The 12,849-nt window shown below is 32.3% G+C and overlaps 5 protein-coding genes across 5 annotated transcripts; 2 read left to right on the top strand and 3 right to left on the bottom strand.

Annotated features, from left to right (window-relative positions):
* Positions 1-63: 63 nt before the first annotated feature.
* Positions 64-1,314, bottom strand: cgd6_4440 (hypothetical protein with transmembrane region near N-terminus; the record flags this gene model as incomplete). Its single annotated transcript, XM_627775.1, has 1 exon — positions 64-1,314. One exon carries the CDS (start codon positions 1,312-1,314, stop codon positions 64-66), a length of 1,251 nt encoding a protein of 416 aa, XP_627775.1.
* A 1,039-nt stretch (positions 1,315-2,353) lies between these two features.
* On the top strand, positions 2,354-3,358 carry cgd6_4430 (hypothetical protein; the record flags this gene model as incomplete). Its single annotated transcript, XM_627774.1, has 1 exon — positions 2,354-3,358. The coding sequence occupies one exon, from the start codon at positions 2,354-2,356 to the stop codon at positions 3,356-3,358; it is 1,005 nt and encodes a 334-aa protein (XP_627774.1).
* A 279-nt stretch (positions 3,359-3,637) lies between these two features.
* cgd6_4420 (RecQ bloom helicase (RNA helicase+hrdc)) lies at positions 3,638-6,610 on the bottom strand (the record flags this gene model as incomplete). The annotated part of the gene is made up of 1 exon (XM_627773.1): positions 3,638-6,610. One exon carries the CDS (start codon positions 6,608-6,610, stop codon positions 3,638-3,640), a length of 2,973 nt encoding a protein of 990 aa, XP_627773.1.
* Positions 6,611-6,843: 233 nt separating this feature from the next.
* cgd6_4410 (DNA polymerase delta catalytic subunit. DNAQ-like 3'-5' exonuclease; RNAseH fold) lies at positions 6,844-10,098 on the top strand (the record flags this gene model as incomplete). The annotated part of the gene is made up of 1 exon (XM_627772.1): positions 6,844-10,098. One exon carries the CDS (start codon positions 6,844-6,846, stop codon positions 10,096-10,098), a length of 3,255 nt encoding a protein of 1,084 aa, XP_627772.1.
* Positions 10,099-10,267: 169 nt separating this feature from the next.
* On the bottom strand, positions 10,268-12,427 carry cgd6_4400 (proline-tRNA synthetase; class II aaRS (ybak RNA binding domain plus tRNA synthetase); the record flags this gene model as incomplete). Its single annotated transcript, XM_627771.1, has 1 exon — positions 10,268-12,427. A coding segment is annotated over one exon (2,160 nt), but the record flags the coding sequence as incomplete, so codon positions are not given.
* Between the last annotated feature and the right edge of the window lie 422 nt (positions 12,428-12,849).

Genomic DNA, 12,849 nt, shown 5'->3' with positions numbered 1-12,849 from the left:
GAATTTATTATTATTCTGCTTAGATAAAGACTTGATAGAGGATATGTGGGGAGAAGGAGGGGATTATTCTTCTTCTTCTTCTGTGTTATTTTGGGGAATATTGTAATAGCTTTCTTCGTAATATGGGAACGGTTCTGGTTGCATTGGGGGAGGTGGAGGGTAGAAGTTATAGTAATAATAGTATCCTCCTCCTGGGCTAGATGAGTATGGATAGCTATATGGATTTTCGCCCATTGCAAATGGTGAAGTTTGTGGAGTTGCTTGTACTCCTGGAGGACGAGGACCAGCTGATTCAGGGTTGAACATATTATTATTCATGGCAGTTTCAACATTACCTCCATATCCACTTTGGAAATACGGTTCAGTACCTAGTAAAGGAAATCCATATCCAAAGAAGGGGCGATAGTAATAGGGGTAGGTTACTCCCATTTCTCCGCATCCATATTTACATACAGCTGCCATATAACCACTTTGAGTTTTCAAAGAATGGGATGCTGAGTGCTTGTGTGAATTGGAAGATATAAGCTTTCTATTATTAGGTTGTATGTGACCTTGTTTTTCATTTTCCTCGTCTTTTGAGTCGGATCTGAGCAATTTTTCCGCTTCTTTGCTTTGATATTCATGAGTTTGATTTTCTGATTCAAAGAAAAGTTCATGCACTTTGTTTCCTAACCTATCTCTTAAAATAGCTTTATCCTTATAAACAGTGAGTGTACCTTGATTGGTTAAGTTAAACTTTAATACAGCTTCCTCTTTTTTTTTATGTTTTCCTCCTTCCATCTCTTCTACTGAAACTTCTCTTGTAATGGATTCAACATGATACATATGCTGGTGCCTTTTTCCTTTAATTTTTTTCTCTTGATTTCCAGATTCGATTTGTTCTGGTTCATCAAACTCTAGTATGATAGCATCTACATTCTCTAGACTTTTTAATGGCGCATTGTAAAGCATATTTAATGGAAGTATTCCAGCTCCTTTCCTCCAATGATCGTTAAAATTCATCCTTTCATTATGAACACTTTTTTCTATTCTTGAATTCCTTTCAATAAAGTTTGATAACATCCCCTTTTGAATTGCTATTTGCCTGGAATGTTCTGATATTATGCCTTTAATTAGGCTGTTTACCATAAATATCATTATCCCAACCAAAACCAGATTCATTACTGCAGATACCAATGTAATTGCCCCAAGACTTTTTGAAATTATCCAAAGCTCTTTCCTCCTTTCACTCAAATCCTGTTTTTCATAAACTCCCAACTTTTTTTCATTATTCGTCTCTTCCTCCTGAAATGGTATAATATTCTTTTCAGACATTGGCTCTTCTTTAATAATCTTATTCAAATTTTTTAATAAAAATCAACAACTATGGTTAAACTCTTAAAAAAAACCTAACTCTTTTTGTTCTCTTTTACATATATGTATATTATTTTCTACACTAATATACAAAATTAACAATAATTATTCCTATTTTCCTTTTCCACTTTCTACTTATTTTTTTTCTCATTCATTATTTGACGAAAATTTCCTCTACTTAGTCCCATAATAACATTATTGCATGCATCCACATTAAATCCTTCACCGGTATTGAATATTTTTTTTCTAAATTCATGCATTATCCACATGAATTTCATGCAAGCAAAATTGCATGTACCGGTAAATGTCAACAATTAAATAAAAAAAAAAATTGGGGTGGAGAAAAAGATAGGAGATAAAACAACTAAAGTCGAATTGTAGAGTAAGCTAGTAAATATTTATTTAGGTATTTGCGATAGAAATAATATCAAAACTTAATTTAGTCTTAAAAAGTTCATTACTTGTTGAATACGAAAAATTCTATTAAATTAATTTAATATTGCCCACATAGGATTACATATTTGGGTGAAAGAAAATGGTTGATGAATATGAAATTAAGCATTTGACGGGAAAAGAAAAGATTACTCAAAATATTTGTGTAGACATGTCTTAAATTTGCCAGATTTTCACTCAATTATTATTTTTAATAATTCTTTTGAAATCACATCGAGGCAATGCTGTGTGCACACTCGGGTGCACATATTAATGACAAGGCAAAAGTACCGGTAAATTAATTAAAACTTACATGAAGATTAAAATTTGTCAAAATATTCAAATTGTATACATTTCGCTTTCTTTCTTCAATTGAAAAGCTCTAGAATTCATTCTGGCTTTCTCAAAAAATAATGTTTTTTAATAAACTTACATATTAATCCAATATATATATTTATATGAATATATATATTGGGTTAATATATATATTCATATATTTTTGTTTATACATATAAATTTTAAAATTCAAGGATTAATTTAGAGTGAAAGGAAGGAACAAAGTAAAAACATGGAGATTTCTGACAAAATAGCTTTTGATGGCTATAAACATAACAATTTAGTTTTACAAAAGCTCAAAAATAATAAGGAAAGAAAAGTCACAGAAAGCTCACAAAAATGCAGTGAAAGGATTGAAAATAAACTTGGAAATATATTCAGGGAAATTAGCTTGAGAAATGAATCCAATGCTTATAAAATAACAATGAGTAGTGAAATACAAAGAATTACAAACATGAACAAACTTGATGCTTATTACAAATTTTTAGTGCTTTCTTACTCAAAGATGTTTCTTGCTTTCATAAGTCTTAAGAATGATTGTGAGTTGGAGGATGTCCACTTTCATACACTTGAACTAAGGAAATTAAACTATATTTTCAAGAATTGTACTCATTTTAGGATTAGTTGTAAACTTTTCGAAGGAAAAAGTGACTCCAATCTTGTTAAAAAAACAAATAATATTTTGAAGGAAATATCAATCTCAAAGAAAGAAAAGCCTTCTCAAAAAGATAAATTAGATTTATTAAACAAAATAGATTCACTGAACAGCTCAGCAAATAATCTCAAGACAAAAATTAAACATTATTTCTCGAATAATATCCAAGAAGAAATTAATGTTTGTAAATATACTCAAGTGAACGAAGAGCCAATTTTATTAATAAGCTCAGAATCAAACACTGATCTTTGCACTTCTGATTCAAGCTGCTTAGAAGTTTCTAATGATGAGAATTCCTCCAATAGTGAAGAGGAGACTAATTTAGTTAACAAAAATAAAGATCGAATAGAGCTTGAGACTAAAGATAAATACAATTTTAGACATCGAAGATCAATAGAAACCATTTCATTCAGAGGAAAAAAGCTTGAGAATTACCCTTTAGTAGAGTTCTCTCCAGCTCCAAAATATCATAGTAGATCTAAAACACAAAATACCAGCTTTTTAGAACATGGACAATCCGTCAACAAACTATGTGTATCTTTCAATGGAATCTTGTTGAATAAACAACCCATTGATCCCTAGCTTGGAAATGCAATAAGATCATAACGAACTTTGGATCTACAAATTTGAACCAACAACTTCTATTAAAATACAAGTTGAACATTATACCTCATTTATACACAGACTGGGCGCCAAACGAGGCCATGCACAACAAATAAGAATTGCATAAAATTCCCGCCAAATTGCCATATTAATAACATTAAATGGATTCTAGTAAAGAATAAATATTATGATTATCTGGTTAAAGAGACTTATAAGAAAAATAGTTTAATTAAGCAAATTAGAGATAACTATGATAAGTTATTGCCAAATAAGATCTAGTTCTTTGTCCAGATCTTCAGGATTAATAAGGTCAATTGGACAAGTATAATTCTTTTCGGTATAAAACATATTGGTTGACTTGGAATCAACAAAATCTCTGACCTTTGAGATGAATCTGAGACCAAATCTTTCAAGTTTTTGCCTTGCGCCCCATCCAGGAAGTGTTTTAAGAGCATCTAATGAAAGCGGGAGATTCTCAACAAGAGCATCAATAGCTTCCTTTGATGCAATAGAGTTGGTATTAGAGATTCCAAACTCTGCAGCTAAGTTTCTTCTTAGTAAAAGTAATTGATTTCTAAAATCTTTAAGCTGTTCATTTTCACTGTTAGATTCTTGATACATCAAATTTGCCTGCTTCTTCTTAACTATTGAATGGGGAGATCCTTTATCAATGAATTGTCTTTTTCTTCTGGATTCCTTGAGATTCTTATCGTGATTCAAGTTCTCTATGTTGTTAGAGTTAGATATTAAGCCATTATTAGCAAAATTAATATCTGAAGAAGATTGTTTTGAGTTAAAAGAATACAAGGAAAGAGATGAGTTAATATTATGGCCCAAATTAACATTATTTGATTCTGGAATTGGAGTAGAGTAGATGGACTCTAACTGTAAGGCTTTGAAACAAGAAAAGTCGAGTTCATAGATATCTTGTTTTTCTGCTTGTTTATCAATTTTAAGAGAAGCAACTGATACTCCATTTTTGAGTTGAACCAAATTCTCAGAAAAAAGCTGATTAATAATAAACAAATGCAGGAATCTTTGCAGATTTCCTGGCTTCCAAATATTTGTATCATTAAGAAGACCAATACAGTCTTTAAGGGAGCCTTTTGATTGCTTATCTTTCTTTTTCTTTCCTTTTAAGATTTCTGCTAAGCTAGATAAAGTTAAAAATCCATAGGTTTTTGTAGCTCTTGCCTGTTCTTGAAGGCTCATTCTTACTGAGTGAAAGACTTGACGAGCAAGACCTTCCACATTAATGTTAGTCGGCTTTTCTAATTCAGATCTCATACAATTATCGCATTTAACCTTACATTTTCCTTTAAAATCCTCTCCAAAATGGCTTAGAATCATTGTTCTTCTGCATTTATATTGTTCTTCACAATATTTCACCATACCTAAAAGTCCATCAATTGTGGATTTGTTATTTGAAGAGTTATTCTTGGAGGTATAATACTTTTTGGAAGGTTTTTCAATGTTAACTCCTGCTAAAGTTTGTAATCTAGAGACATCTTTGTAAGAGTAATATAATATACATTTAGACTCTAGTCCATCTCTTCCAGCTCTACCACTTTCTTGGTAATAGTTTTCAAGGGATTTTGGCATGGATAGATGAATCACAAGTCTAACATCTTTTTTATTGATTCCCATTCCAAATGCTATGGTTGCTACCATGACCTGCTTTTCGTCATTCATCCATCTTCTTTGTGCCAGATTCCGCTTATCTTCTTTCATGGATCCATGGTAATATGTTGCAGAAATTCCTTCCTTGTTCAAATCTTTGGAGACTTCTTCGCACTCATTTCTGCTCAAACAGTAGATAATACTTGTTGATCTACAAAACCGTGGAGATCTAAGCAGCTCACAGATCTCATTGAGCATCTTTTTTTTACTTCCACTTTTAGCTCTTACCTCATATTTTAGATTTGGTCTGTCAAAAGAAAGACTAAAGATAGCAGGAGATCGCATCTTTAGTTGTTTAATTACATCACTCAAAATACTATGAGTGGCAGTGGCAGTTAATGCTATTATCGGGACATTTGGGAACTCTTCTCTGAGTTTACAAAGTTGAATATAGTCAGGTCTAAAGTCAAATCCCCATTGACAAACACAATGAGCCTCATCAATTGCAAATCTTAATAATCTTGATTCATCATTAATTTGCTTTAGTAGTGAAAACAAAGTCTTTGAATGCTTAAGCTTTTCGGGAGTTACAAATAGAAAGGCAGGACATGTTTCAGGATCTCCCTTCTTCAGTAAGGATGTAATATGATTCAACTCATCTGCAGACTGATTACTATTCAAACTTGCACATTTAATGCCGAGTATATTCAACTGTTCAATTTGGTCAACCATAAGTGCAACTAAGGGCATGATAACCACCGTCACACTTGCAGGGTTGTTATATTTTAAAAGGCCAGGAAGCTGGAAACAAAGTGACTTTCCTCCTCCTGTTGGCATCATAACAAAAACGTCCCTTTGAGAAACCACTGCATTCATTATCTGTCTTTGATTTGACCTAAATGATTCATTGCCAAAAACTTGCTCATTGATTCTTTTCATATCCTCTGACCATTCAAAATCTTCCCTTTCCCAATCTTGGTCCTTCTCATTGACCTGAACTTTTCTCCTGCAATTCAATAACTTTTTCTCGTTTGAAGAGCTTTTCTTTGTTGTATTCTTTCTGGACTTTGTTTTAACCGTTGAAAAGTCAGAATTTGGCAGGATATTCAAAATTGTATATAAATTCTCCTTGCTAGAAGATGAGCTTGATACAATCTCCTCTACTTCCCTTCCTCCACATCCCAATACTTTCAATTCTATAACTTCATCTTCATTCTCTTCCTTACACAACTCTTCAACTTTTTTGTGATTACTAATTATGTTGTCCACATGATTATCCGAAATCTCTGCCACGTATGTATTTTCAATACCGGTGTTTGCATGCGGGTGTGTGCATGCATGGCTATCACTATTGAAGGTAATTTTTTTTGAAACATTTCGAATTACATTGGAAAACGAGGAAAAGTCTCTGATAGGTTTTCCGAAAAAGATTTTACCGATATTGTTTGTTTCATTTTGCAGCACACATGATATTTCTGAGTTAGAACTTCTGCCTTTATTCAATTTAGAGAGTAAATCGTTTTTTATTTGTTCAAAATTCTCCTTATACCATCTTAATTCCGACTCTAAACTACTCTTATGAGTTTCTTGAAATTCTGATTCATCTTCCATTTATTGGGTTATATTATTTCTCACAATATTAAAGGAAAAAAGAAATAATACTCTTGTCCCTTTTTTCTTGATGCAAAAATACCTAAAAACATAAAATTGACTATATTTTAAATAATTCATTTCAATAAGAATTAACATAGTGTGGGGAGGTGGCGCCTTTTGCTTGCCTTAAACTAAAGGAGTTTTCTCTTGTCAAAATAAAAAAAGAAAACAGGGGGTATTAAGAAACAAAGATGATGGAAAAGGGGGAAGAAATAATTTCTACCATAGGATTCACCCAAGAGAATGCAGAAGCTTCTCGGAAGCTTTTTGAGAATTGTCTGGATAGATGGAGAAGAAACAAAGTTAGTCTTGATCCACAATGTGGGAATATTTCAAAAGATGATAATTTAGACTTTTGCATATTGGATGCCAAGTTTTCAACTGGGAAATTTCCTTCCCAAAATCCATCACCTGAGTTTTATGAAAAGTATAATTCAAGCTCTTACAATGTATTTTCTAATAAGACTAACCAAGACAACATTGAAACACCAATAATACAACTATTTGGGTCAACCAGCACCGGAATAACAGTTTTAATAAATATTCACTGTTTCTTTCCTTATCTCTACTGTGAAGTACCTAAAAGCACACCTCCTAATCCAGAAAAGATTAAAACTCAAATTGAAAGTGGATTAGGAGCAACAGAAGGAAAAAATGTCCTTAATGTACAAGTTTTAAAAAAAGAATCAATAATGCATTACAAAGGCGATTCAGAAATAGAAGATTCCCAGTTCTACAAAATCACTCTACAACTACCAAACTTAGTTCCCACCTGTAGATCTATGATAGAAAATGGGAATTTAGATTGTATTCCTCAAGCTTACGAAGCAAATATACCTTTTATTCTAAGATATTTAATTGATAGAGATTTAAGTACCGGATCATGGGTATCGATACCGAAGCAAAAATCGTATATTAGACTTGGAGGACAAGAATTTGATTTTAAAGATGCAGGTTTTGTAAGGATAAGCCCATTTCAAAGAATTAGTTCATGCCAAATAGAAATGGATCTTTTCTATGACGATTTGATAGTGCTTGGAAGCTCAGGGAAATGGGCAACTTTACCACCAATAAGAATACTTTCTTTTGATATTGAATGCATTACAGAGTCTGGAGTAGGATTTCCAGAGCCACATAAAGATTCTGTTATCCAAATATCTTCAGTAGTAACACTTCTAGATAGCCCTGAATCCATTTGTAATGTAATATTTACTCTCAAAGAATGTGCATCAGTAGCTGAAGCTTTTGTATTTTGGTTTGAGTCTGAAAAAGATATGTTATTAGCATGGAAGGATTTTTTATTGGCATTAGATCCAGATGTCATTACAGGTTATAATTGCATCAATTTTGATATGAATTACCTATTAGAAAGAGCTAAATTATTCCAATTGAATGATTTTTTCTTCTTTACAAGGCTAGCTAAAACAAAAATTACAAGTAAAGATACCAGATTTTCATCCAGAGCATTTGGAACTCATGAGAGTAAATTGATTAATATTGAAGGAAGGATTCTATGGGATATTTTGGAGACTATTCGTAGAGAGCACAAATTAAAAAGCTATTCTTTGAACTACGTTTCCACAAACTTTCTAAAAGAACAAAAAGAAGATGTTCATTATTCAATGATTAGAGGCTTACAAGATGGAAATCCTGAAACAAGAAAGAGAATTGCAATATATTGTCTCAAAGATTCAATACTTCCATTAAGGCTTATGAAACATTTGAAATTATTCCCAAATATTATAGAAATGGCAAGAGTAACGGGTACCACAATAGATATTTTGCTAAGTAGAGGCCAACAAATTAAAGTTACAAGCCAAATCTTGAGGAAATGTAAGTCTACCAACTTCTTGATGCCAACAGTAAAGAATCAATCTGATGGGGATAACCAATATGAAGGAGCAACTGTATTAGAACCTTTAAAAGGATTTTATAAGGACCCAATTTCTACTTTAGATTTTGCTTCTTTGTATCCCTCAATTATGATTGCTCACAATATTTGCTATTCTACACTAATTCCTCCACTTAATCTTAAAAATGTACCAGAAGATTTAAGAAAGACTTCTCCAACTGGTCATTCTTTTGTATTATCTTCAGTCAGAAAGGGTATACTTCCATTAATTGTTGAAGAGCTTATAGCTGCAAGAAAGAAAGCCAAAAAAGAAATGGAGGAAGCAACTGATCCAACATTAATCTCTATTTTAAATGGTAGACAACTTGCTTTAAAGACTTCAGCAAATAGTGTTTATGGATATACTGGTGCAGTGGCTGGAGGCCAACTTCCATGCTTGGAACTTTCAACAAGTATTACTTCATATGGTAGAGCAATGATTGATATTACCAAAAATGAGGTTGAAAAGATATATAGAAAAGAAAATGGTTATTCTGCTGATGCCAAAGTTGTTTATGGTGACACAGATTCTGTAATGATTCAGTTTGGAGTATCAGATATTGGAGAAGCAATGAAACTTGGTTTGGAAGCTGCAACTTCAATAAGTAAGCTCTTTGTAAAACCAATTAAATTAGAATTTGAAAAAGTATATTGTCCATTCTTATTGATGAATAAAAAAAGATATGCTGGAGTACTTTTTAAGAATCCACAATTCCATGAGAGAATTGATTGTAAGGGAATTGAGACTGTTAGAAGAGATAACTGTCTTCTTGTACAAAAAGTGGTTGATACTGTCTTAAAGAAGATTCTAGTTGATAAAGATGTTGAAGCAGCCAAACAATATACCAGAAATGTAATTTCAGACTTACTAAAGAATAAAATAGACTTGTCTTTGTTGGTAGTTAGTAAGAGTCTTGGAAAAGATGATTATACTGCAAAACTCGCTCATGTTGAGTTAGCAAAAAGGCTTAAATTAAGAGACCCAGGATCTGCACCAAATATTGGAGACAGAGTCTCTTATGTAGTAATTAAAGGTGCTAAAGGTCAGCCTCAATATGATCGCGCTGAAGATCCATTATATGTACTCGAAAATAATCTCGCAATTGATACACAACATTATGTAGATACACTAAAATCTTCAGTAATTCGAGTTTTTGAAGGAGTCATGAAGGATCCTGAAAAACTCTTTTCAGGAAGCCATACAAGATCTGTAACTGTTTTGAGTGTTACAGGAGGCGCTCTAGCAGGATTTGTAAAGAAGGGTCTTCAGTGTATGAATTGTAAAACAATTATAAAGGAAGGTCCACTTTGTAAAGATTGTTCCAAACAAGAAAATATGGAATGTTCGGTACTTATTAATAAACTTCATGAATTCAGAGAAAAAGAAATTGAATATAATTCACTCTGGACTCAGTGCCAAAGGTGCCAAGGAAGTGCTTTCCAAGATATTATTTGTACTTCAAGAGATTGCCCTATATTTTATAGAAGAACCAAAGTTAGAAAGGATGTGAATTCTATTGGGGAGCAAATCAAAAGGCTTGATCTTAATTGGTAGAATATCTTTATCTCTTAAGCTAAACTTTAGCACTTTGGTAGTTATAGTAAAATTGTATATTTGAAAAGGAAAAAAAAATGATTAATAAATGTAATGCTTGATATGGTTTTTGCTTTTTTTAATTCCTTAACTTTTTAATACAATTTTAAAAGCCATAAAGTCCAAAGTATTAGTAACTTCTTCCAAATAGTGTAAATTTCTTTGCGAGTTTATCACAGAAGAAACACTTTGTTTTTCCTTCTTCTATTTTAAATATTTGATCATTAGGTATACACAAGGATTTCATTGCACCGGTCATGGACTGATTGTCTTCATTATCCAAACTAAGTCTTGCAGTTTCCTTTTTAATTTCTTCCTCGCATGATACATCCTCACACCAAGGAGCTATAACCATCTTCTTTTGGTTCAGTGTATCCATAACTTTGTCAAATGTATCAACTCTTATGATAGATTCATTTTGTCGTTGTTTGGCCTTAAATAACAGTCTATTTTGGAATTCTTCCAACAACTTTGGTATCTTTGATTCCAATTCGGAAATTGGAATATCCATTTTCTCCATATTATCTCTAACAACAACACGAACACTTCTCTTTTCGATATCACGCGGTCCAACTTCAAATCTCAAGCATACACCTTTAACTTCCCAATGGTTATATTTCCAGCCAGGAGTATAGTTAGATCTATCATCGATCTTTACTCTAACCCCAGCCTTCTTCAAAATACACTCCACTTCATTGCAGATTTTCTTCTGTTCCTCAGTGATAACGGTTTTAAAAATGATGGGAATAATAATAACTTGTACAGGTGCAACCTTAGGTGGCAATACTAAACCTTTATTATCTCCATGTGTCATAATCATAACACCAATAGCTCTTGTAGTTAAGCCCCAAGAAGTTTGATGTGCATATTCTTTGTTTCCTTTTTCATCTTCAAATTCAACACCAAACATTTTGCTAAAGTTTTGTCCAAGTAAATGAGAAGTTGCAGCCTGAACAGCGCGACCAATTTCTGGAATGAATCCTTCAATTGATTTAGTTATATCACCCCCAGGGAATTTTTCATTCTCAGATTTGGTACCTTTAACTACAGGAGTTGCCAATAAATCTTCATAAATAGATGCATATTCATTTAAAATGATGTCAACCATTTCTAAAGCCTCTTTTCTAGTAGAATGGGCTGTATGTCCTTCTTGCCATAAAAATTCACGTGTTCTGATGAATGGAGTTGGATGCTTAAATTCCCATCTTACAATGGAAGTCCATTGATTAATCTTAAGTGGCAAATCCCTATGGGATCTAATCCATTTGGCAAAATATGGATACATGATTGTTTCAGATGTTGGACGGATAGCTATTGGCTCGGCTAAATCTGATTTTCCTGATTTAGTTACCCATGCAACTTCAGGAGAGAATCCTTCAACGTGATCTTTTTCAGTTTCTAACTTTTTTTGGGTTACAAAAATGGGGAAATAGGCATTTTGTACATCATGTTGTTTGATTTTCTGATCGAAAACGCTTTGAATTGTTTCCCAAATAAAGTAACTCCATGGGCGTAATATGTAACACCCAGAGATATCATAGTATTCAATCATTTCAGACTTTACTATAACTTGGGAATACCAGTCTGCAAAAGAAGTTATTTTGTCTGCTGTAATTCCAAGCAAACTTTCGTTTTCCTTAGATTCTTCAGGCTTTCCTGCAGGTTTCTGTTCCTCTAAATTATCCATAGAAAACCATTTAACTTTCTTTCCACATGATTCAGCAAATTTTACAATGTCATTAATATGGATTGAAAAGCTTTCAGTATTGGTTAGTGGATGTACAAATACTTTCTTGTCTTTAAGACATTCATCAAAGTAAACTTGAATTCCTCCAGATTTCTCAAATATTAAAGATAAAGGAGTTAAGCATCCCCTTTTTACCTTAAGAGTATCATTTAAAACATCTTCATCAGCTAATCTAAGCTTGTTTCCACTCACACCAAAGATCTGCCCAAGGTTCTTCATTTTCGTATCGGTTTCGTGGTGTGCCAAAACAAAAAATAAGCCTTCGTTACCTTTTGATTTTATTAATAGATTTTTTGCAAAGTCAGTATTGTGTTTTTCTGCCTGCTCTTTAAGCACTTCCACCATAGATTCCATATTTGGGGTAGCATCATGATCAAACTTAGAATAGTTTATAGAGAGCTTGCTCAATTGATCTAATACCTCGGAGTATAGTTTTTCATCCACTGACATCTTTATCTTAAATTCTATAACTTTTAGTTGTTTATTATTTCTTTTGGTACTTTTAATAAATTTATTTTTTGATGGCTTTTTTTTTTTAAATAATTATTACGGGTTTCATTTCAATTTGACTAATAAAATTGGGACAATTCCCATATAAAGCAGCTTTCCCGCATTTTTTTTTCTCAAATTATTTGAGGTGATACTTTGCAAATATATTTGAAAAAAACTTAAAAATTGTTTTTTCTTGTTTAATTAAAAATTATAGAAAATAAATAAAGCAGTTAAAATTATATTGAATTTAAGATTTTTTTAGAACCTTGTACATTGTTTTTTTTAATAATTTATTTGTCCACATGAGCTTGCATTGTAATTGCATGCATGCCAGTTGCATACGTGTAAATGTGAGTAAGTGAATTTTTTCTATACCGGCGATTAGCAATAAGAATTATTGCATGTTGAAAAGAAAAATTCATGCAATGTCCACATGATTTTTTAAATTAATATTTATAACATTAAATTAAATT

The sequence above is a fragment of the Cryptosporidium parvum genome, chromosome 6 (genome assembly GCF_000165345.1).
Source record: "Cryptosporidium parvum Iowa II chromosome 6, whole genome shotgun sequence".
Classification (NCBI taxonomy): domain Eukaryota; phylum Apicomplexa; class Conoidasida; order Eucoccidiorida; family Cryptosporidiidae; genus Cryptosporidium; species Cryptosporidium parvum.
This window is presented reverse-complemented; position numbering and strand designations above follow the sequence as displayed.